Here is a 25,645-nt window from a genome sequence, read left to right on the forward strand (position 1 = left end):
TATTTTTCTTCATAATAATTTAAAATTAAATTTTTTATTCTAAATTATAATTAAATAAATAACTAACAAAAGTATATTTTTAAAAACATAATTATTTGATAATTTTTTACTAAAAATATTTATAAATTTTGTTACAATTTTTTTAAATTTAGTTTTTAATGTTATATATATATATATTTTAAAATGTATTTATTAGTTTTACATTGTCCCTTACTTTCATGCTAACCTTTTTCACACAATGAAACTAGCTATTTTTTACAATCTTGTTTTAATTCTTTTTTCGCATTTAAAAATTTGTAAAACTAATATTATTCTTCAAACTTACTAACTCTTTTGTTGCTTTGATCAAGTAGTCAACAAATTATATTTTAAAATTTAATATTTGAATCTATATTGGTAAAGGTAGAAATAAATACTTTATTGATTTAACTCAAATTTATAATTGCTATTTAAATATTTCTTAAAATAATATAATACTTTAAAAAAAATTAATTCTCTTCCAACTATCTCTATTCATTATCCCTATAATAACATATCATTCTGTCTGTTTTAAATCTCTTCATATCCTTCATTTTTATCTATAAATCTTTTCAATCTGTCCTCATATATAAATCTCTATTTTCCTTTTTTTCTAACTATTACGAAGAATATATCTTTTAACTCTCTCTTTATATATTTTACTCTCTAAATTCCTTCTTTCCTAAATATTGACTGGAACTTGTCTTGTTTATATGTATACAAGAATAATCCCAAAGTACATTAAAACTCAAAACCTTAACACTTATTGACCACTCCTCTAGAATCAAAGGCCACAACCGCTGATATTAAACAACTCCATTAAAAAACAAAACACCCCCAAATGAAATAGAATTTTACATATATACGCTAAATATAAATAATTGATATAAGCATTTTATTTCTTCACAACTTGTTCATCCCGGAGATATTTTTATTAATATTGTTATAATTGCGTAGATGGAGGAATAAAGTGTGTGGACAAAAGGAGAGCACATTGGGAAAAGTGAGGTGTAGTACATCATCACATGCAAAATGTCTCCTGTGGTTGTTGGGGAGGGAGGCCAACGCGAAACATGGATTACTGGTCAAAATAGAAAATTATCACTTGCTTGGGAGGTTGGATCAATTATATGGCTTATCATAGGCATTCGATTCCTGGTTATTACTATTCCTAATAAGAGGGATAAGCGCAATCTCAATCAATTTGATAATCTGAATTGATTACGGCTTCTGTCGGTTAGTGGAAGATAAGTGGTGGTAGCTATCAACGACATTTTGTTTGGAGTGTGGCGTGCCGCGTAATGAACGATGCTATAATATAGAAGTCTCGGAATACGAATATAATTTTGGGGAGGTAGCGTACAAATCCTATGCAAGAACAAGAATATTGATTTGATTCCCTAGGCTCTGACATAAGGAAGTTTAAGCAGGCGGTTGGAGGTGAGAATTGAAAAATTTGTTGTTGGTGAAGGGAGGAATCTGTGGTTGGTGAGACCCAAGCTGCTCACTGCACTTCTCATACCATTGCCAACAGGCGGAGTTATGTTGGCAGGATTTGTGGGCCATTTCATCATCAACTGGGTGCCCGCTCTTTCCAATCGATCACAATTTTTGTTTGTTCTTCAATCTCAGCCTCACACTTTTCTGCGAAAGGGAAGAATTCATTTTTTGAGTTGGGGCTTTAGTCAGGGACTGTATCAACGCTTGTGGAGTTAATTAATGATGGCACCAGTCAAACAGGAGAAGCCTAAAATGCATACTGGTGAGTTTGAGCTTTTTTAATTTACAGTGAACATAGTGCAGTAGGATATAATAATGAGTGCAGTGCTCCCAGAAAAGAATGTCAATTTTACAGCATTGTTATGTTCCAAGGCAAATGTTTCACGATTTTTTTAATTGTTGTTATTGTCGTTTGGCGAAATCTACCCTAAATCTCTACTCTAGAGCAATTTGTATGATTTTTCTGTAGCTGTGTTGTACGATTGTGATTGTGATGGTGATGGATTTGTTGGCAATTGACAGGGACAGGCTTTGATCAGAGCACCATATTATCTGCTCAATTCCCCCCGTCTTTGCAAATTTCAGAATATTTATAAAGCTCTTTTTATGAATTGGAAAGCTTTACCAATTCCGCTGCTTAGATTTCTAAATTTTTGTGGGATTTGACCAATGTGTATTTAAATGTAACCATAAGTCAAATCCCTTAAAATTAAAAATGTGTAATATTAAAATATCTCGTTAAAGCGTTTGATTACTTATAAAAATATGTCGTTTCGTGATAATTTTCTGCAGATCTGCTTTTGCTTTGTCCTTATTTCATTTGTTTTATCCAAGAATTCCATTGGATCTACAGCTAGCCTGGCTGATACAATAGTCAGATAATTCCTGCATATCAGTCATTTGGCCTGCTCAAATTACACGGCTACCATTCATAAGTGATTGAGGTGACGATGAGTAAAATTTGTAGCCTACTTATATTCAATTACAACATAATAAGACTAGGTCATGTGTTATGCTAGGCTTTTCCAACACTGATGGAGAAATGAGAACAAATCCAATTCTTATGATGTTAAACCTCATTTTAACGATTGACTATCAAACAATACAGCATCTTGGCAAATTTTTGTTTTTGAGAATTAATTAAATAGCTGATCCAGACAAATCAAATTCCTGTGTTGCTGCAAGCTATCGATTTGTATAGTCACGGCTATTTGATATCTCTGAAGCAGCTGAGTACATGTCCTTGCTGACTTTAGAAAATGATAGCATGGAAAAATTGCAGATTGACTTTTTGACTTTACTTAATCCAGTAGTTATCCTACAGCCAAGTTTGAATTAATTTCTCAGTCAATTCTGTGACATAACATCAATTTTCAGTCATTTTACTTTCTCAAATCAATTTTTACTGTTTTAGTCATTTTTCTTTTAAACAGAACATTTTACCTTTACTTTAACTGAAAAATTAAAAGATTGTTCTAGTTGGAGAGATGATTCAGTCTTGCTTCCCAAGTTGCGTACTTACATCATTTGTTTGTTATAAAAATTTGCTTTCAATTAATATAAGTAAGATAGGACAGGTAGTTTTATCACCTTGGATTACAGATTGCAAGGCTTGACAAAAATTAAAAAGGGAAATCTTATGACTGAAATGGACTGAGCATGCCAATCAAGCAGTTGTAGCTACCATAGCTTCACTAGGTCAATGTTAGAGTAGAGAAGCAAAAACCACCCAAAAAAAATGCAGATTGGTTGTTCAGGGTACTTGGATCAAACTGGCATGCTGTTTTTTACATTCATAATACACCTAGAGTATCTACAGCTTTATGGTTTTTCAGTGGGATTTAGAAATTAGATTGACCACTTTTAGATTTGTTATGTTTCAAGTAAATGCTGCACAATAGCATTGTCAACTCATCAAATGGTAGCACTGAATAGTTACTCAGAACTTTAGCAAAACAGAAATTGAAAAAATTGCAATCTTTGATATACAATCAATTACAATAATCAGAGATCAGTGGAAATAAAATCAGGTCTGATATAAGTTGACAGACTTGCAATGATGAATAACCAGGGTTTCCTCTTGAGCTTAGTGGATAACCAGGGTTCTGTCCCAACAATCCACCGTAGGGATTTCTTCCCATAATCTGTATCAATTTTCAATATAATTTTGCACACTTGGTTAAGTATGAGTTCAAACTTGCTTGGTTAAGCTCTAGGAACCAAAATTGGTTATCAAATTAAAAATTCTAAAATCATAAGTAGGTGCCTTATTTTATTTTTATTATTACGTTTGATCATAACATTTAATAAATATGTATAGTTAGTGTTTTAAAAGTGCCTTATTAAAGTAAATGTTGAAGGTTAACCTAATTTAGAGGGGACGGGACACTCTTTGCTACCTCAGATTGCTTTTCTTCAAGCAACTTTATGCTTGGGTGCTCAAAAATCCTATGGTGTGACTTGGTTTCTCAGCTCTTTTTTCACTTCAATGATAGCTTCTGATTTCAACATTAGTTTTCCTTCATCATCAAGTGGTGGCAACTCAGGGGATGGTGTAACTTTCTGTGCAAGGGTCTTCTTCAAGCATAATGCATGGAAATATTATGAATTCTACTGTTAATAGGAAGCTTCAGCTAATATGCAACCTAATTAATTCTCTTGATGATATTATAGGGTCTGTGAAATCGTGCTTTTTAACTTCTTAGCACCACCTTCCTTGATGGAAGATTGTGAACAGGGCTATAACCTCAAGATTACAAAATCTCCCCCCTCAGAATCCTTACAGTTTGATGGCAATTAACATACATCTTTTGCTGGTTTTGGGCTGTAGGTTCTCTTTGTGTGCCAGCATAATGTCTTAGCTTTTCTACATCGAATCTTTAGCTCCTAGTACTCTATAATCCAAAAGAATTAATTCCACGAATGAAATAATATCATACCATAGAATGCTTTGAAAGGGTAGTGAGTAGATTGTAGCAATACTGTCCAAGATGCAGCCATTTGACCCATGCTGTGTGCTGTCCTCTGACGTAGTACCTCAAGTAATCTTCTATCCATTTGTTCACAGTTTTTGTCTGCCCATCACTTTGAGGACATAGCTAGTGCTTGGGGTAATTTCAGTTGAAAGAATTTTTACTAAAACAAGGCTGAAAAATCTGTTGTCCTCGTTACTTATAATGTTCTTTGGCAGCTTCTGAAGTCTTTTATTTTTTTAAAGAATAGATCAGCCACTTGTGGAGCTTTTTATGGAAAATATAACATGGAAATGAACATATTTAGTGTCTATCAACCACCACATAGATACAATCTTTACTTGGCAGATTTGCATTCCTATGATGAAACCCATGGATATACTTTTTCCTTTCTGACTTGGATTGTGTAGGGGCTGCACCAAACTATTTAGAAATGCATGCTCTGTTTTTATTTCGTTGGCAAACCAAACATTCACTAACATGCCTTAAACCATCACCTTTGAGCCCCTTCCAGGAAAAAAAACTTTCCCTCCCTTCTATGTAGAGAATTAGCTCATCAATTACATTGTATGTGGTCATCTTGTAACTTCCTGTCCAAAATGCTAATAGAAAATGTGTTCTTAGCATATTCAACAATTACAGAAATCTTCCAATCAGCAGATATATCAGACATCGAGTAGAAATAAGGTTTGTTAGAGACTGCTTCAGGCATCACATTATTCTTTCCTTTAACATGCTTAATGCATAGGCTTGCAACTAACCATTTTTGTTGTCTATCATTCAAAACCTTCTTATTAATTTCAAATTGTTATGATCCACTCTCACCACAAGCTTCCCACAAACCAAGTATTTCTTGAATTTGGTAAATGCAAGCATGATGGCTAACTTTTTCTGTCATAAATAAAGAAGTTTTTCTCCATCTCTTTGAGATTTTTACTCTCAAATGTTACAGAGTCTCTATTTTGCATCGAACCTACTCGAATTCCACCCTCCCAAAGCATTACATTCAGAAATAAAAAGAAGTGAGAAGTCTGGAGTTGCCAAAACATGATGTAAACTCATTTCCTTATTGAGTTTGTGAAAAACTCTTTGTGTTGATGTGCTCTAAGAGAAAGCCACATTCTTTGTCAGATATGTCAATGGAGTTGTAAATTGTGAAAACACCTCCATTAACCTCCTATGAAAGCTACAAATACCCACATATCACCTCAAATATTGTAAATTCCTTGGTGTAGGCCAATCTTGTACCGTCCTGATCTTCTCCTCATACACATTAACCCCTTGTACACTAATTTTATATCCTGAATATAATATACAGTCAAACCAAACTCAATTGGATGTCTTGGTGTAGAATGAATGTTGATTTCAAATATGCCAAGCACCCCATCTATTAGCCTCCAGTAATTCTCCAACATCTTACTAAAAGTTAAGATGTTGTAAGAGAAATGACACAAATTCAATGCATAACCGAAAGGTGGCAAGTGCATCTGTCAACCCAAAGGGCATGATGACCAAGAGGTCATGGTGCCAATATTAACACCTAAAGATTGTTTGTGCACATCCTCATCCTTTTTTGGTGATATGCTAACCTTAACTCAAGCTTGGAAAAATCAAAGTAACGAGAATCAGAATCGTATTGGAATCGGCACGGCCAAATCGAATCGTGAATCGGGGGTGAATCGCTGGTGAATTGGCAATGAATCGGCAAATTTGAAAAAACCCTTTAAATGTAGAGATTTTAACAATTTAAGACTTATTTCATGCACCCTTTATTGAATATAACTTAAACACACTATAACATCATCAAATAGAAGTTAAAACTTAACATACATAAATATGAAACATAAAATCCATCACATACGTAACTATGTTATCATTATGTACTAAAATGTAAATTGTAGGCTAGCTGAAGTAAATAAAAATCAAATGATCATAATGATTCAAATCATAGAATGTATGTAAGATGATATCATGAAGATCTATAAGACATCAAATCATAAATGTATGTATAAATCTAAGATGAAGATCCATGAAAGTTTGAAACATATGTCTATCAGTGATTCAGTATCACTATCAATATCTATATAGTGTAAACAAAATATAAAAACAAGGCTCCAGCTCAAGCCTCTTCTTCTGTCTCACTTTTCCTCTCTTCTACTCATGCTTAACAAATAGAAGGCCCTTTAGGGTTATAACAAAGAGAATAGGTCAAAAAGAAAGTTAAAAAAACAAGTTATTTTTAAAAAATTTTCAACTCCATACTTTTCTGGCCACGGGCGATTTCTTGCCAATTTTTTCATCCGATTCATGCGATTTTTTTGATGAATCGCCGATTCCGGTGATTCATGCGATTCATCCAAAAAAATTGGGTGTGGCGATTTCCGACTCCAAAAAAATCGCCCACCTTGAATCTTATCGTTGAATCGCCGATTCACTCGATTTTCGAGCGATTCTCGTTACTATGGGAAAAATACAGTGCACCTATCAACTTATTGGTCCTGGATATAAGGTAGCGATTCTCGATTGTCTTTTTGATGAGAGCTCTATAATAAATGCATATTCTCATAGTTCCATCTATTTTCTCAACTAACATCACAAATGAAGGAAATGTTTGGAACAAGATCTAATATACCTCATGCCCAATAATTCTTCAATTGCCTTCATAATCTCCTATTTGTATCACGAAGGGTGCTAATAAGGAGTAGGGATGGCAGGCATCTCTCTTTCCTCACATTTAATTGCATGATGAAACTTCTTCTATGATGGTAAAGTAGGACTAAGTATCAAAATGGTGAGACCACCCATCCTTTGGTGGACCCGTATGTGTAGTCAAGCACTTTGCTGTCCACACCTATGCAGTATTTACAAAATGCTCTCGCCATCCTCTTGTTTGAAACCATCATAGAACCCCCATTGGAAAGGCCACCAAGGGCAGCATCCTTCCCATTAAATTTTAACTTCCAACTCTAAGGTTTGTTCTATGTGTATTTGCCAAGTGTTTGCAACCCTTGCACTCCCAATACCAATTATGTCTCACCAATGCCAATCAAATAGAAGTCATCTCACATCTTGTGTCCTCCTAGAGTGAACTTCAGATGCATAATGGAATCGAACTTGAACTTGAACTGCAGGTTTGCTTGCCCTATCGCTGCCTTCTACCAATCTCTGCTTGTGCTCTAGTCTGTAAGAATTTTGCACTCTAATGCTGGCAACCCAAATTGTAAGCTGGCTCAATATCAACACCACTCTTTCTTAATGAAAGATACCTGCTGGTTAGCACTCAAAATTTTCAATTAAAAATTGCAAAATTGTGAGGAGATGGAAATTATAAGTTCATGGTTTTTGCCCTGAACTAAGTGGATAACTAGTGTTTTGGTTCCAGCAATCTGCCTTGGGATTTTTTTTGCCCAAAATTTGTATCAGTTTCCACTATGTATTTGCCCAGCCAACAAGGTCTCAATTTATACGCATTTGTTTAACCACTAGTATCCAAAATTGGTGCCTATATTCAAAATTCAAAAATAATTAGGTGCAAAAAAAATACTTTAGTTATTTTTTATTTAGTGTTATCTAAATATTTATTAAATATGTATAGTTGGTTACTAAAAATGACCTTATTAGAAAAAATAAAGGCCAACCTAATTTGGGGGGGACGTGACAATGTTCACCATGTTATCTAGTAAAACTTTCTTTAGTTTTTTTTAACAAAGGGAAAATAATGGTTTATTCAATATCCAGCATTTAAAACATGGCTTACTGAATAATCAACGTTTCCTTCCTTTTTTCTTAAAAAATAACTTTGCTTATAAGTAGGTGGTTTTTTTCATTTTTTATTATTTTATATTTTGCCATGTTTTCCCCATTTAAAACCCATGTAATTCAATTCCATTATGCATTCAGTGCCCTGTGTAAATTGAATTTTACTATGGTTATTGTTATTATCAATATGTATCTTATCTAGACAAAGGATCCTTGTTATTAGGTGTCTTATACACTCAATTTATTTTTCTACTACTTATAGTGGGCACAATGATCAATTCTAAGCACATGAATTGCAAGTTGCTCTACAGCTAACCTTTGTTCTTTTTGTGTTTTTCTTAAAAGAAACTGCTTTCTTATAAGTAGTCAGATATTTTGTTGGTGCCTCATTTTTTAGTTTGCCATGTTTTAATTAGAATCCATCTTGGTCAATTCCATTATGCTTTGAGCTTTCTATGTAAATGGAATGCTACTATGGTTAATTGTTATTATCCACATATAAGGTACCTTCCACCCTCATTTGTTTTCCTCATACTCTTACCTGGGCAAAATGATCATCACCAAACATAGGAATTGAATGTAACTATGGAGCACTTATCTTTTGTCTGTTGCCAAGCTAATGATAGGAATGGCTTAGTACTAGAAGAACTATGAAGTTCTCTAGACTATGAACGGGTATGTTTTGAGTGCTGGAAGGAACACTAGACCATGACTCACCTTGGTCTCAGAGCATGGAGCATTGGCCAAATAAGTATAGCTTTCAAAATAATGTATTATTTTACTGTCCCTTGATGATGATAATGCTTTAAATAATAATGTGCCAAATTTGAGCTAAGGTCCATTAACAAAATCGTCAACAAGTGTAAAGACCAAACACAACAATTTGCCACATATGTAAATAACCTCGTGATGCGGAAATATAAAACAATTTGAAAAGTCAAAGTCGATTTTATTCACATAACTATATAATTCAATATCCATTTCTTAGATGGAAAAATCTATACATATCGACAAATAGTCAAGAATAACTGGAATCACATTCATTATTACATATCATCATTCTTTCTAAATACATTTGATAATATAAAAAGTCGACCACATATCGATACCATCTACAAAGCAAAGTATAAATGTTGGAAATGAATCGGGTGTGCATGACGAACTTTTGTCAAGACTATGTAAATCTTGTACATCAAATATGATTATAACATCAGCTCATTTTATGATATAAAATATTTATAACATAATCATATAAAATTGACATGCCATCAAACCTTATTGTCCATTTGCATGTAATCTCGTCTCCGAACCATCGGAACAATGTCCATCCGCTATCAAGAGACGGAAGAGTGGTCCAGGCGCTTTTACCACCCAACCATGGAGTGGTTAGCTCCCCAAGGTTCTCTGGTTAAGGAGAACTACCCAACCCTGGCACGAGAAGGCTAGCAACTCGGCACAATTGGATCGGAAAGATCTGGTGTAGCCTTTGTGCCTAATCTACTTACACTTATGTCTAGTAGAAACATACACAAGGATGTGGAAGAGGGAAAACAATGTAATAATAACCAAATGCATTTCAAACATATGCATAAAAGTTTTACCGAGCTTGGCCAAGCATCATGAACCAGTTTAGTGTAAAAGACTGGTAGGTAAATTTCTAAGGAAAAAAAATACGTTTCCCATAAATAACCCTCCTCTTTGATCCCACATTCAACACCCTTCTTAATAATCGAATTTCATCACAATTCACTTTAAAGTATATGAAATATAAGTACAAACGTCAATACTTCCATACTTCTCTGCTTCATAATTTAAGAAAAAGAAATATTTAATTAGAACCGTCAAAATTTCTATCTCATTATTGACTAATTCACTACAATAGATACTACATCATAACTTAGACATTATCTAAACTATAAAACATAATTTATTTCCATCCTATTTCCTATCACACAATATTCAGTCAATTTATGAATATAAAAAGATACAATTCCATCTAAATAGAGGTTTATTTTCCTTGATCATAAAGAAAAATTTAGAGGTTTCTAATGTGTACATTCACTATTTTCAATTAAACATTCAAATTCTGAAATCCACGCTAGTTCCTAGGAAGTTATGCTTTAGAAATAAACCAACTGTAGTTTACTGGTAATGGTTTTGATTTGTTTAAACTAATGTCAATCTTAGTTATAAAAATATATATGTATTCAAATATAATCATGCATAATTGATCTAATTCAGACCGAACACTCCCTGTCTGACTCTATTTATGTCCACCTACTTTGCATTCAAAATGTTCGGCACAGGAAACACATAAATCATCCCACAACTAAGTCTCAATGCAAAGAATAAATTCCTCCTTAATAATCACCACACAATTTCAAAATAAACAATATGAAAATTTAGAAGCATGAATAGAGCCTCTCCCAATTTAACTAACTAGTTACAGCTTCCTTCCCAAACGTATGCTAATGAAAACAGCAGATGTAAATTTTTTAAAAATAAATAAAATAAAATGAAACCAATACTCAACCAATTATAGGCTCAAACTTATAATACTTCCTTCCAAATCTAAATGTTTTACATAACTTGCAAGACTTTTTGAATGATGAAAAAGAAAACTCGTATTTCAATGTTTATGTTTAGTTCTTTCACTGTATTTGATCTGTACAAGTGTACATAAAAAATAAATAAACAAACTGGGCGTATTGCTGGTTTATATGAGATCAGATTTGAAAGCCGACTACTGGTTTATATCAGAACATATTTAAAAGCCGACTACTGGTTTATATCAGAACAGATTTGAAAAAGCTGACTACACCTTTGCTATCTATGAATAATTTACCATGTCAAACAGCAACTAAAACTTTCTTCCTTGATAAATTTTATTGCCAATAATAGATGATTTAGCCACGTACTAACAGTGTAATAATGGAAAGATAAGTAAAAAGGGAACCTGAACTGTTTGTAGAAAGTGCAAGACCCTTGAAGCTTCTCAAAATCAAATTATATCTACAGTTGCTGTGTCCTCCTCTCCTCTTTTCCCCACTGTTTCTCTTCTTTTTTTATCAGCAAATCGTCCTCCCTTTTGCATACGTCCCATGCACCTTGCAGAATTTGGGAAGAATTAATCTTTCTCCCCTTTTCCACACATTTTCTTCCTCCTGTCTCCCAAAAAACGTCTTTCCTCTTTCTTTTTCCAAGACAAAAAAAAAGTCCCACTCTTCAATTCGGCCAGCCCTTTTTAATGCCGCCTTCCCTCCATGAAAATCGTTTTTTTCTTCTGATGAAACTGACAGTTATAAAATCTTTTTAAGCAGTTCTTCTTTAAGTTCTTTAAACAGATCGTTCTTTCCCCCCATTATTGCAGCCGGCAACAAATAGGATGATTCATAATAATTGAAAAAATAACACTTGGCTTAAGAAATAAATAAGTTACACTTCTATTAAACATAATTTTAACCAACTCAAGATCATAAATTTTTAAATTGTTAGCAATCAATTAATTTTCCTTATTTGGATCTATGGCTACCACTTGGCTCAAGAACTTTAAATAAGTTTTAAGTTCTATTAAAGTTTCCACATCTAATTTAAATCCACCATTTTCAAAATAGAAGAACTATTAATTACGATTTAATTTTTTCCCGACTAACTACTACCATTTCAAATTTATGCTTGTAATTATTAAGGAAAAATAATTTGAAAGTATAATACTTGTTTTATAATCTAAATTATAATATTTCTAAGAAATAATATTTAATCATTCATTTTTTTCCATTTACACCACATTATCATAAACAAAACATTTAATCCATCTAGATTAATTCAAATTCAAAGCAAATGATTTAAATTCAAATAAAAACAACTAAGTGTGTGTGTGCGACTACACCATACAAATTTTGGACCAACCCTGCCAAGGAGCTAAACTCCTATACCTCAACCACCCTTACACCTTCAGTACCTGCACACTCACAAACTTGACATCACCCAATGCGTCAGTAATGTCATCATTATAATAAATAAATAATATCCTTAATACAAATTTTTAAAACATTCAACATTCATCATCAGATATAAACATATAAATGAAATCACAATTTTAACCGTCATGCCAATATCTCATAAGCTCAACATATAACGACTTATCATAATGACAAAATAAATTAACATTACCATCGAATAACATATATGTTTAAATTCTAATCAAAGTCTATAAAGTATTCGACTCAAGTCGAGTCATACATAGTCTTAGTCAAAAGGTCAATCACACAATTAAGTCCATATAAAAAACATGTTAAAATTTGAGTCATGACAACAAGGCCAACCTTCCACAACACTTGTTGAGAATGATACAATTTAAATAGATTTGTTCCTATAAAGTAAAAGATGTGATTGATGGAACTAGGCTTGTTTCTAGAAGGGCATTTTAGAGAAGGCTGGCCTAGATTTTTGGAGTCTTGAGACCAAAGGGAGCCTTTGGAGACAAGACATTAGAGCAAATGAATTTTCTGGTTTTAAAGGGTGTCTCAATTTCAACAAAACCCGAACTTTTCTCATATTGATTTTAGGTAACGATTGTAAATTCCTTTGTTGGTTGAGTTAACACTAGTGATTGACTAGTCTGCACCCTTTCCAACCTGTTTATGTTTCCCAACTGATAGCCGCGTACCTCTTAACCATTGGCAGACAACTTGAGAGTTTTTGGTCACCCTTAGATATGTCAGCAACCACCCAAAAAAGAGGTCATTTTCCATGTATCCTTCGAGGCTTCCTTTCTCCATTGTCATGTAGGATAAAAGCCTTCAAAATAATAATAAACTGAAATCACCTCAAGGTGGAGCAGCCTGATTAGAGAACTCAACAACCTTCCATGAATCCCACTTGTCCTATCCGACTTTAAAATGATTGTTGTTTGCTGGTCCCAAACTCACGTTCTTCCAGCGGACAGATGCAACTCATTTATTGGGTTTAATATTCAGTGATGAAGCCTGCTGGAATTTATTTCATAATGTTACTCCTCCTTATTCATTCTATCTTTCCATGTCCCACTTAATTATGATTTCAGGAGTCTTAACTTTGGTGGAAGGTGATGGAACACCATATTGATTTCCAAGTATTTTCATTATTAGTTTTCCTTTTAAAAATCCTCACCAGTTCTGCGAACCCCTGTTTGGCTGTGACTTTTCCTCAACACCTCCATGATGCACTGAAACTAGACACAGGCAAATAATATATTAAGATCTGTTGGCTCCAGGACTACCTTTGTTGTCTCTGTCATCCATATTCCAAGTTGCCAAAGTGAGCAATTCAAGAGCTGTGTACTTCAAATACCACGACCTCTCTTGTCATGTTTCAGCAGCTCAAACAATATTCTAAATGACTTCCTGTACTCAGCATATTAATTCATAGATCCACATCCACTTGTGAATCGATGCCTCTTTAAAGGTTTGACTTGAAGCGATTAAGAGTTCATACAATTTTCAAATTAAATTATTAAACAATCAACTAGAGAAATAACACAACCATGTAAAATTATCAAGTACCAAAAATCATTTATAAATTGTCAAACCTGAAAAGATATTCCTCCTCCAGCACAAATTTTCACACAACTCATTTTAACACATTGACAATTTTTTTATGAAATTGGCACTGCAGAGTCCAAGGGTTTCCGAACCCAAAATCCAAAATCTTTTGGCAGTGATAGAAATTTGGTCACAGGTGCAAATCTCAAAAAGAAAAATTATCTGACCTCAGAATCTTCCCTCTTCTCCTTAGTCTTCTTTTATAAATCCAAGTAAAGAATGGCTGATTTAAGAATCTTATAAACACTTTCTGAGTAATTCCTTTTCTGAGTAATTCCTTAGTCTTCTTTTATAAATCCAAGTAAAGAATGGCTGATTTAAGAATCTTATAAACACTTTCTGAGTAATTAAAATAGTCCTCTTTTAAAATATAACACAAATTTAGTTTTGACTAATTTTTAAATATTTAATCATTTTTTAAGTTCAGACCCAAAATGGAGAGTACAAAAGCAGCCACTAATAAATGAGAACTAGAAGGCCATGTTAATGGAGGAGGTTTCTAGGCCTGAATTTGTGAAAAAGAAGTATAAATCTACTTGAACTGTGCCCCATGCAAGCCAGCTTGAAAAAAAATCTTTTAACAGTTGTTACACTCTTATGACAGAATTAAAAAAGCCTTTCGCCAAGGAACTAAGGCTAACTACCTCGTGAGAGTTAAGGTCAGACCCAAAAGGAACAGCACAAAAACAGCCATAGATAAGCAATTGAAGCTTATATTTTTTAATCTCTCCACTGATAGCTGAGAACTAGAAGGACATGTTAATGGAGGAGGTTTCTAGGCCTGATTTGATGAAAAAGAAGTATGAATCTACTTGAATCTTGCCCCATTCAAGCCAGCTTGAAAATATGTCTTTTTACAGTTGTAACACTAATAGGACAAAATTAAAAGTTTTTAGCCAAGGAACTAAGGCTAACTACCTCATGAGAGTTAAGGTCATGAGAACACAAAAGGAAATAGTCACTAAAGTAATATATCAAGTTATATCACCATGCTGTCAAAGCTTGGATTTAATGGCCCAGGCTGTATGGATGCACTTGAACTGCTTTGGTTTTGATTGACACAATGCTAGCAAGAATTTTTTTAAATCCTAATCCTTACAAATATCATTTTCTATTGAGACGAACTGTATTGACTCGTTTCAGAAACATTTTAGAGGCCACTATTTATTTAGTCAAAGTAGAAATTCCATATTAAATTTCAGTAATGTGCTGTTAAATAATGTAAAGCCTATATTTTTGTATCCTCATTGAATTGCCATTGACTCACCATTGCATGTGGTACTTTCTTGGGTTATGTCATCTTGTCGACTTGTACTGATGATATGCACCTTGTTTATGTACAGTGCATTGCAAGGATGCTATACGTATGAAATGTGTATAAGTAAAGAGAGTCCCTCTCTGTATCATCCAAATTCTTTAAAATTCATTTTGAATCAAAAAGTTGATTATTCTTTCGTGTCTTTCAATGGCTTCTTATTTACAGTGTTTTCTCATTCTTTTGTTTGGGACTTTTACGTTTATGTTCGATATGGACTTGACTCTATAATTTATTGTGAAATCAAAGCTCAAGATATAAAATGCCCTAGGTTTTGGTCCTTAATTGCTATGAAGTTCATAAAAGTGGAGTTGCCTCAAATAGGTTACATAAATTCTAGTCACAATTCTATTCTCCAAAGGCTTCTTTTTATGTTTCTTGGTTTTGAAAAAGAGTCTCAATTTCTTTTCACAAATGATTGCATGTAGTTTGATTTTTTATCTACATTTTGTAAAATTAAAAAAGCAAATGAAAATTTGTTGAAAGAGAATTGGACTTCCATGGCCCTAACCTATAATTCATATAAGGATATGTATTGCTGGCTTGTGGTTAGAACCCTTTGAGTTATACAAACATTTAATAAGTCAAATATAGGTAGTTAAGTTCGTCTAGGTGGTGTTCATGGCATAATTATGGTATATAGGAGGTACAGTGTAGCTATAATTATCTTATTGTGTGTTGTGTTATGAACTATTGAAGTTAGCCCCTTCAAAGTGGTATAAGAAGTTGCCCCTTTGAAGTGACTTATTATTCTCAAGTTTTGGCAGCATATTTCTGATTATATTATTCTGTTGTGCAAGTCATGTCATTAAAGGTGGTATCAAAGCATCATCTCAGCATCCAAAAGGCAAGAAACAAGGCAAATTTATTTTCAATTTGGGGGGCGGGGAATTGTGAAGTGCATATCTCTATCTATTTGTCATTTTTCTCCATCAAACTTTAAATCTTAGTCCACCAATACATGTCTAATCAGTTCTTTAAAAGGGTGATGTTAGTCCAAGAGATATAGCTTAGTTGGTTGAAGCAATGAGTTCTCATTGTGGAGACCCTGGTTCAAATCTCAAGAGGGACTTCTTTGTGGAATTCTAAGTTGTGACTCTTGGTCTTCCAAATGTTGTTTCTAGTATGGTTGCTTGAAAGGAGCTTGAATAAGCTTGTAATTCTCATGTTGTTGCTTGAATGAGTACAAGATTTGTAAATGATTTCAATATAAAAGGGTGATGTTACTTGTAGCATTGAGTTCTGTGTTGCTGCATGTTTCAGTGCAATTTACAGAATGAATCTTTAGTGTCATAGCATTGACAGCCAAATGCTTCTCTGAAAGGGTGGAAGAGCATCATTTCCAAGGTGAACATCATTATTGAGTTTGGGTATTATCATAGTATAAGATTGTTTTGGCTAGTTCAACTTAGGCTTTGTGAGCTTGTAAATAACAAAAGGAAACTTGTTGAAAATGGTAATGAATACTAGTTCTCTCAAACTGGTGGCCATTGGTGAATAACAAGATAAAATTTCTGCAAAAGGAGATTGCACTAATAAGAAATTGGGTCTAGACTGAGGGATTCAAATACAGACTAGATAAACAAACATCTAATCTTGCTGTGAGCTTTTACAAATTCTATATTAATAAACCTTACTGGTTGAATAGGTGCAAGGAACCATTGCATGCCTTTCAAATCACTGGGATACTGTCAACAATTCAGTAACTTTGAATGAAGTTGGTCTGCTCAGGGTGCATGGTCAGTGACGACAAATTTTGCATGTGGAAATTGAGGGCTTTAGAAAACAACTTTTTAAGAGAATTTGAAAAGTGAGTTTTCAGTCTCCAACTAACTTGTTTTTCAGGATCTCCTACTTTTGGAATAAATTTGATTTTCCATGGTTGACAGGATTGACTAAAGGGGGTTCAAGGTATACTTAAGTTTTGAGCATGTCTTTCTCCTTAGTATCCTGTAAGACTTTGTCAAATTCACATTAAAACTGGATGGCCGAAAGTTACTTTGGTGGTCTTTAGAAAGCCATTACGAAATCTGGGTTTCAGAAAGTTTATATGAAATCACATTGAGGTAACCTTGCAGCAAATGGTTGCAGTTCTGTGCATTCCCCAAGGCTTGAGTCACAAGTTAAAAATGTTTAGCAAGTCCTTATGTAATCTCAAGTTGAAAACTGAGCTGAGCTTGCGTAGTGTTTACATCATTGAATGTCAAAAAAGTTTAAAATATGAAAAAATAATTATAGGTCAGAAACAGGCATTGGTAGAGGAAACAGGTTTCGATATCATTGTGCCACTTTTGAATGCGAATAGTTACTTAGAATCTACAAAACAAAAACAAATAATATAAAAACTAAATTTGGAAAAATAAAAATTTAAATAATGTAATAGAAAAATTAAAAAATTACCATATTAACACATTGACATAGATGTGAGCAAAAGAAAAGATTAATATTATTGATATTTGATTATCACTATTATGATATAGAAAATTGTATTTTAGACCATGGCCACCTCGAGATGACCAATAGAGATTGACAAGGGAATGCCATTGGTTTAAAATCATGTTATGGGGACCTTGGATATGACTATTTTTCAATCAATTTATAAAGCATTGATTCATATACACATCTTAAGCTTTATTATCGTTCTCTTTGTACTCTTACAGTCTTACCTCTTTGGGGTACAATAGCTTTTTCTCCTATAAGAAAATTTGTGAATTTTAATGCAAAAATTAGAAAACTAAAAATATTTTTTATTATTTTAATATATGACATATGTGAAAACCTCTCTGGAAAGTTTCCCAATTTTTAGCGGATACTTCAAGATGATGTATAGATGCAAAGAAATTTCATCAGATGTTAACTACTCTCTGGAGATGCCACCGTAAGATTCTCCAGGAGGAGGATGTGTTTCCATTACAGGAACTGAGTACTATGGGGTAGGATACAAATTTCCAGCTAAATGTATAAAATTCTGAGAGCATTGCCCTTTTTAAGCCTTTTGGTCTTGATCTCATTTTTTATAGCCATGGCTTTAGCTTTGTTTTTTTTAAATCTAGCGTTCTAAGGTTGTAGCATGTTATCGGAAAAATTCATCAAGTTGGAGTGTGGGATAATTATATACATGAAAATGTATTTTTACCAACCATGTACCTTAGTTTTTTTGCCAAAGTTGCATGATTGCTACATGCTATAGTTTCATTCCACCTCTCAATTTATTTGAATTGCGGTTTGAGTGATGGCTAGGTTCCAAAAAACTTACGGGGCTTTACAAGGAGTTGTTCGTAAGGCACAACATCTGCCCAAGGTTTTGCAAATTGGATAGCAAGCTGTGTCCTTGACCTTGGAGGAAACTTCGTGGTTAATTGTCTTGTTGCAGCAGTGCTAGGATGGGTTGACATCCTGGGAAGGCTCAATGCTTCACCGCTTGAGCATCACCTAGATGCAATGAGTGCTAAGTGGCTTATTCGTTCTCATGAGAGATGGGTTCTTGTGAACCACTGCTCATGAAACATGGGTCAATGAGTTTGAATTGATAAGTACACAGTTGAATCCTGAAGGCAATATAATATTTTGAATTTGTGTTCTACTTTCCAATATAAATAAGTCAAAGTGTCCCTTCATGGAGGATTAGTACTGAGGAAAATTTGGGTGCAAAGAAGCTTAAGCTGTTATAAGCCCCATAGTTATCTAGAAACCATTGGGCTGGTGGTTAGACCAAAATTCATATATTGAAGCCATAATCAACATAAATCAAGTAGGTCTCTCTGATAACAGAGTCTACGAAGTTGTTTGAAGAAAGACTGAATAGGCTCAACTTTGTGAAACCATGGAGTAAGAAAGTTAAACTGCCACCAGTGGTTACGGTTGAGAAATCCAAAACTTTGATGTAGGTAAAAGTTAAAACCAAGCCTCACACTCACTTGAGTGCCAATGCATTGGTAGAAACTATCATTTTGTCTCACAACATTTTTAAGTTTGTTGTTTGACCTGACCAAGAAGATTTTTTTTTAAATTTTCTTGTGTCATTGGATAAATAAATTTTGTTGAGTTCCAAGTCATGTAAGTTCGGTATATTTGAAATGTTTTTGTATATTGGATTAAATCCCTAGTCCACCTGCATGTTTCTGTCGGGAATTGAAGTCAGCTTGGAAAACAGAGTTCAGCGTGGTATGCAGAATAAAATCTTTATCGTGTTGTGTTCTTCTCTAATCCAGATATGGGATTATATTAAACCAAGAAGAACTTGAATTTTATTTGTTTTAGTGACATTCTAACTGAAGGGCTGTGAGTCATGAAAAGCTTGCAAAACATCAAACAGTGCACAAGGTTGCATTTACAACCTCAAACAATTAACAAGAATTTACTTTCTAAAATTTCTTGAATAAATTATTGATTTTTTTGGAATAGTACCATAAACGGTAAACCTATGAACAAACTGTCACTTATGTTTGCAAAGATGGGTGATGCGTTAAAATGCTATTTTTTATTAGATCTTTTGGAAGTCATTTAAGTAGGTTGGTCTAGGTAATTTATTGTCTATTTCTTATAAGGCAGATGTTATGAGAACATTTTCCCTCACTCTTATGTCCAAAATGATTGTATGATGAGATGTCACAGTAGCTTATTAAGAAAGGGCTTAATTAACATATTTTGCTTCTATAGTTGGCATACTTTGTTCTATATATTTGATCAACGGAATGAAACTTGCTAGTCGTACAGTACACAAAATGCTATGCTACTTATTAGACAACAGTTATTGTCTTGGAAAATATGCTTTGGATGTGGGAGGCTTTCTTGTCTTGCTTGCTACTGTCATGTCACAGTCCTTATACTTTTTATCATGTAACATCAAATCCTAGATTCTTTATATTATTTAGAGCTGATGCTTTCAAGACAGCACCAGTGCAGCATAGTTGGACTATTGCAGTAACTATGCAAGAATACATAGATGGGCAAATGTATCAATAGCTAGTTACATTCTATATCAGACCCTGTTTTGCTTCTTTCTAATATTCCAGGATTTAATAGGAGATATTGGTTTGTATATCCTAAAGAGCCAAGCCTTTTAGCAGAAACAAGATTGGTTGGTAATGAAGCATAGTGTTGATTGGAAACTGACATTTTTATCTTACTGTTCTTCCAAGATAGAGCTCTGTTCTTCACCTTCAGTAATTGTTATTGGTGGCGGATTTGGTGGGATAGCAGCTGCCCGTGCCCTCCATGATGCCTCTTTCAAGGTTAGATTGCATCTACAATTATTGTGCTATGAATTTTTTTCTCTCTCGCTTATTCACAATGGAGGCTTCTATCCACTGTAGAGAAGATGCATCTGTACGCAATTGGAGGTTCTCTCATTAGCCAAAACTTGTTTTATTCAGGTTGTTATGTTGGAGTCACGGGATCGGATCGGTGGACGTGCATATACAGATTATTCCTTTGGATTTCCAGTTGACATGGGTGCCTCATGGCAAGCTTAGATTAATACTTATTTCCTCTTTATGAAAGAAGTATCTTTGTATGTTATAAAATTTTCTATGTCTAATACATTGTGTTAGTATTTTATGCAGGTTGCATGGTGTATGTAAGAAAAATCCATTGGCCCCAGTGATTGGCAAGTTGGGACTCCCATTATATCGTACTAGTGGTGATAATTCTGTGTTATATGACCATGATCTAGAGAGGCATGTTCAGGACATTTCCGTAACATTTTAATCTTTTTTTTATTGTGAGAATTAGGTTGTTTTTTTCTTCTTGATAGTTTAGAGGGGTTGTCCTAAGCATTTACAGCCAGAAGTAGGTAGTTAGGAATGTTACAGTTCATAAATCCCACAGTCCACCTCAAGCACTTTGCATCCATATTCTCACTCATGCAAGTGATATAGATAACAGTGTTGGTTTTGGTTTTTCCTGTTATATGAAGAAAAATCTGCAAAGGGACGACCTTCATGTTCCCAAGTGCCACTATGTTAACATGTATGGGACTAATTTCTTCACCAGAATTATTTCAGCACACTGTGAAATAGCTCTGTGCTTTGGTTGTAAATTTTGATTTTTGCAATGCAGTTATGCACTTTTTGATATGGAAGGGCGCCAAGTTCCACAAGAGTTGGTGACTGAAGTTGGAGAGGCATTTGAAAGCGTTTTAGAAGAGGTACATATAAATTTTATGTAAAGATAATTGTACATTTATCATACCGCTCAGGAATTTTACTGGATCCATCCTTTCTTCATTCAAGACCAAAAAAATACGAGATGAATATCAAGAAGACATGTCAGTGCGGAAGGCTTTTTCAATTGTTTTGAAGAGACGTCCAGATTTAAGGTTGTTTAAATTGTACTCCAAATTTGCATTTATGCAATGAAAATTATATGGCAGTGAAGTTCTCGGTTTTCCTAACAGCTAAATTCTCATACTGATCCTTGCCCATCTATGTCAGACAACACGGGCTCGCATACAAAGTATTACAGTGGTATTTGTGCAGAATGGAGGGTTGGTTTGCTGCAGATGTCGATAACATTTCCTTAAAAGGTTGGGATCAGGTAAGATGTGACTTGTGTAAATTCCCGTTGTTTTAGAATGGTTACGATAAGTTGTGGATGTGTCTGACGTAGTTCAGTCGATATTTTTGCGAACCTAACTTGCCTCGTAATTTTTTTAATTGCAGGAAGAACTACTTGAAGGTGGGCATGGGCTGATGGTCCAAGGTTATCATCCTGTTATAGAGGCCCTTGCCAAAGGCCTTGACATACGTCTCAACCATAGGTATGAACTCACCTTTGCATTGGCTTCTCTTATAAATTTCAGGAAGTCCAATTGATAAATTATTGGGTGGGGTTTTGCATGGCTTGTTTTGTTCTTTGTCTAGGGTTGTAAAGGTAACATGGAGATACTCTGGTGTAAAAGTTTTCTTGGAAGACGGAAGAACCCTTGTTGCTGATGCAGCTGTTATTGCAATTCCCCTTGGGGTTCTAAAAGCAAACACAATAAAATTTGAACCACGGCTGCCAGAGTGGAAAGAGGCGGCGATTTCAGATTTGGGAGTAGGCACTGAGAATAAGATAGCCCTCTATTTTGAGAGAGCGTTCTGGCCAAAAGTTGACTTTTTGGGAGTGGTTGCACCCACTTCGTATCGCTGTAGCTACTTTTTGAATTTACACAAAGCAACAGGTCATCCTGTTCTTGTATACATGCCTGCAGGCAAGCTTGCTAATGACATTGAAAGTATGTCTGATGAAGCAGCCACTAACTTTGCAGTGTCACAGCTAAAGAGAATTCTGCCTCATGCGTCTGAACCTGTAAGTCTTGTATTTTTTCGATTAAAATGTCGTCATTTCATTAACAATACCGATTAAATTTTCTTTATTCTTTCCGGATATCATATGGTATCAATTTTTAATGGTCGTTCTTGATTTGATCTGAGCAGATACGATCTCTCGTTTCCCACTGGGGAACAGATCCAAACTCCTTTGGTTCTTATAGTCATGATGCCGTCGGTAAGCCTCATGATTTGTATGAGCGTTTGCGCGTACCCATTGACAACCTCTTTTTCGCAGGGGAGGCTACTAGTATAAGATTTCCTGGTACAGTGCATGGGGCATTTTCTACAGGCATTATGGCTGCTGTAGACTGCAAAAGGCGTCTTATGGAAAGATACAGAGATTTAGAGTTGTTTCAGCCTGTGATGGGCGAGGAGCTCCCAACTGAACTCATACCCATGCGAATATCAAGGCTCTGACCTCGCCATTTGCGTAATTGACACAAAGACTTGATTACGAAATCATATTTTTTACGGGATGCAGGATTATGGTATGTCAAGCACCTGCATGTTTGTCTGTTTATTTATTTATTAAGATGGGGTATCTATAATGGAAGACCCAATTCGTATATGTAAATGGAATGCCTCCTACTTTAAAGACTCTTTTGCCGACGTTGGTTTAGTATTTCATCTGTCAAGATCGTTTACAGGCACACATGGGGGCATTGAACGGGATGACACATTTTCCTTTGCTTTAAAAATATATTGTGATGCTTTATGTTATCCCTTGATATCTAGTAATGAACTTATGTACCACCATATTAAAAACCAAAATTTTATCGATGTATATAATCTGTTTGAGTTTCTTCCGAGTCGATTTTTGTAGGAATGACGTTAAAATTTTGTATCCAATCTGTTGATTTAAGTTCTTAAAAGAAAAGTTAGAATAGATCATTAGTGTAGTTATTGATTTGTGGATTAGACGGTGTAATTGTTTGCATCAAAATAGATAATACTATGCGATCTATCTCTCAGATACTAGAAAATAAGAGAATCCATGATGGATCACAAATTGTCAACTTAAAAAATAATACAGAATTTCAATCTACAAATCCTTTATTTCAATAGTTTTTTTTTTCTATAGCCTAATTATTCTAATTAGAATCCTTTTATAACAATATTAACAATATTAATTTTTATTTCAAAATAAAAATCAAGAACAGCAAAGTCATAGATTTACTCTAAAAATTTATGCTCCCAAGTGTTTTTATTAGTTAAATGCAGGAGACTATTACTACATTTTTCAAAAATCTAAAAACATTACCAAATGGTAAATGTATGTCAATATTATTATTAAAATACATATTTTTCACAGTTAAATGCTATTTTTTCTTGGTTATTACTATTTTTGCTAGTAGTTTAAACATTTTTAAAAATTCATTGAAATTCTTTTATTGTTATGTGAAAGGAAAGTGACTTAAATAAATGACCGACATTTAATTTAGCTTTAATGGTTGCATTATATTTATTAAACTTCCCCCATATATGCATTTTTATTGTGCATTGCATTTCATGTCTAAATGGTGATTAAAACTTATTGTTTTTACAAGTTTAAATTTATTATTTTCAAATTTAATTATAAAATGCATAGTTAGATGCAAGTTTTTTAACTACATAATTTCTATTAAATATTTTTTGATAATTTGATTGGGTGAATCGTTTTGAGTCTTATATATGTAAGTTAGTTTAGATGTTTATACTTTCAATATTCTATTTTAAAGAATTCTTTTTTTTCATTCAACTAAAATATTTTTTTTGTATTAAGAATAAGGAGTTCACAAAATCATCTAAAGACCATCGAGAGTCAAAGTATCAGAGGACCAACCTCACACAACAAAAAAGTCAAATACAACCAGATCAAAAAGCAAAAAAGGACTGAACCATAAAATAACAGCTACTGCAGCACATCATCAAAGGTGTCCACCCATGCTGTCCAACCCATATCACCTTCTATCCAGACCAAATTCTTTTGATCCTGAATCTACTTTAGCATGTAAAACATCTCGCCAATAGTGTTCTGTGGTTTTCTTTTAATTTCCTTACTGATGTGGTGGATAGTTTGGTTGAAAGCATGAATATTATCCAGGTGTAGCCTCCAGAAGTAACCATTCTTAACTTCATTAGCAAAGAACGTGGCATGCCCATCCTTAAGTAGTCTTTTGAAGTTGGCCTTGACCTTCATAGTTATTTGATTCTATGAATTTTTTTTGAAATAAGTGAGACTTTGAAAAGACTCAGTAAGCAATCTAGAGGCATTTTGAATTTTTTTTTCATTTCTGCACTTCCAAATTTGACACAAAATGGTAGCTGAGAGAATATCTCAAAACATGTTAACATCTTTTTTAGCATTAGAAATAAATCCAGTAATAACTTCAAGAATATTGAAAGAAGCAGGGATAGAAATACCAAACATCAACCAAACCTCTTTAGCAAAAGAGCATTCAAAGAAAATATGTCTTCCCATTTCTGGAGTTCTGCAAATGTTGCACATATTAGTATCAGAAAAAGAATTCCTAATAGGCAGCTTATTAAGAATAAGTAACGACTTGAAACATTTGATTTTAGGATCTATAGAACTTTTCCAAATATTGTCAAAAATCTTATTCCATGAAGGAACATCTAAGTTAGCATACCAAGTATCATTAATATGCTTGATAATATCATTATTGATGTTAATAATAGAGTAAATGTTCTTAGCTTTAAGCATGGAAATGATAATATCACCAGGCCACTTGATTTTCATATAACTATTAGAATCAACTTGGCAAACCGTAGGAATATTCCTGCTGGCCTCGACAATCATATTATATGTTTTCTTATGAGAGTCAAAAATATTAAATTTAAACTTTAACTCATCCCACTGAATAAGTCTATCATTCTCAAAAACATCAATAAACTACTTGATCCCAAGGTTGGTCTAGCACTTGGTGGAACAGCCTTGGGTAAGAGCAAGGGGCTTATTACCGAGCTTTAGGTTCCACCAAATGGACCTCTCACTATGGAGGGTCTTATCATCAAAAAACTCCTTATTCTTTATGAATTGCCTAGCATGGTTCTAGGCCTTCTAGATAGACTTAAATACAATTGAGCCTTGAGCAATGATAGGAAATTCACTACAAATAAGATCAATGAGAGGGAGATTCTTCCAGAATTTAGCATTTTTAGGATAACCCCTTTCAATATTGT

The 25,645-nt window shown here is 33.9% G+C and overlaps 1 protein-coding gene across 3 annotated transcripts; it reads left to right on the top strand.

Moving 5' to 3' along the window:
* Positions 1–1,360: 1,360 nt before the first annotated feature.
* Positions 1,361–23,264, top strand: LOC149567613 (polyamine oxidase 2-like). 3 transcript variants are annotated; one of them, XM_089820860.1, is made up of 10 exons: positions 1,361–1,780; positions 20,292–20,380; positions 20,522–20,610; positions 20,711–21,116; positions 21,207–21,294; positions 21,380–21,465; positions 21,581–21,683; positions 21,809–21,906; positions 22,010–22,439; positions 22,568–23,264. In XM_089820860.1, the coding sequence occupies exons 4-10, from the start codon at positions 21,058–21,060 to the stop codon at positions 22,877–22,879; spliced, it is 1,176 nt and encodes a 391-aa protein (XP_089676986.1). In that variant the 5' UTR covers positions 1,361–1,780; positions 20,292–20,380; positions 20,522–20,610; positions 20,711–21,057; the 3' UTR covers positions 22,880–23,264. The 3 variants fall into 3 exon arrangements, with proteins under 3 accessions (XP_089676986.1, XP_089676984.1, XP_089676985.1); XM_089820858.1 differs by having other exon boundaries at positions 20,711–20,824; XM_089820859.1 differs by having other exon boundaries at positions 1,646–1,780; positions 20,288–20,380; positions 20,711–20,824.
* The last annotated feature ends 2,381 nt before the right edge of the window (positions 23,265–25,645 follow it).

Source organism: Cupressus sempervirens, chromosome 3 (genome assembly GCF_028749045.1).
Source record: "Cupressus sempervirens isolate cs-2001-9-10 chromosome 3, ASM2874904v1, whole genome shotgun sequence".
NCBI classification, from domain to species: Eukaryota; Viridiplantae; Streptophyta; class Pinopsida; order Cupressales; family Cupressaceae; genus Cupressus; species Cupressus sempervirens.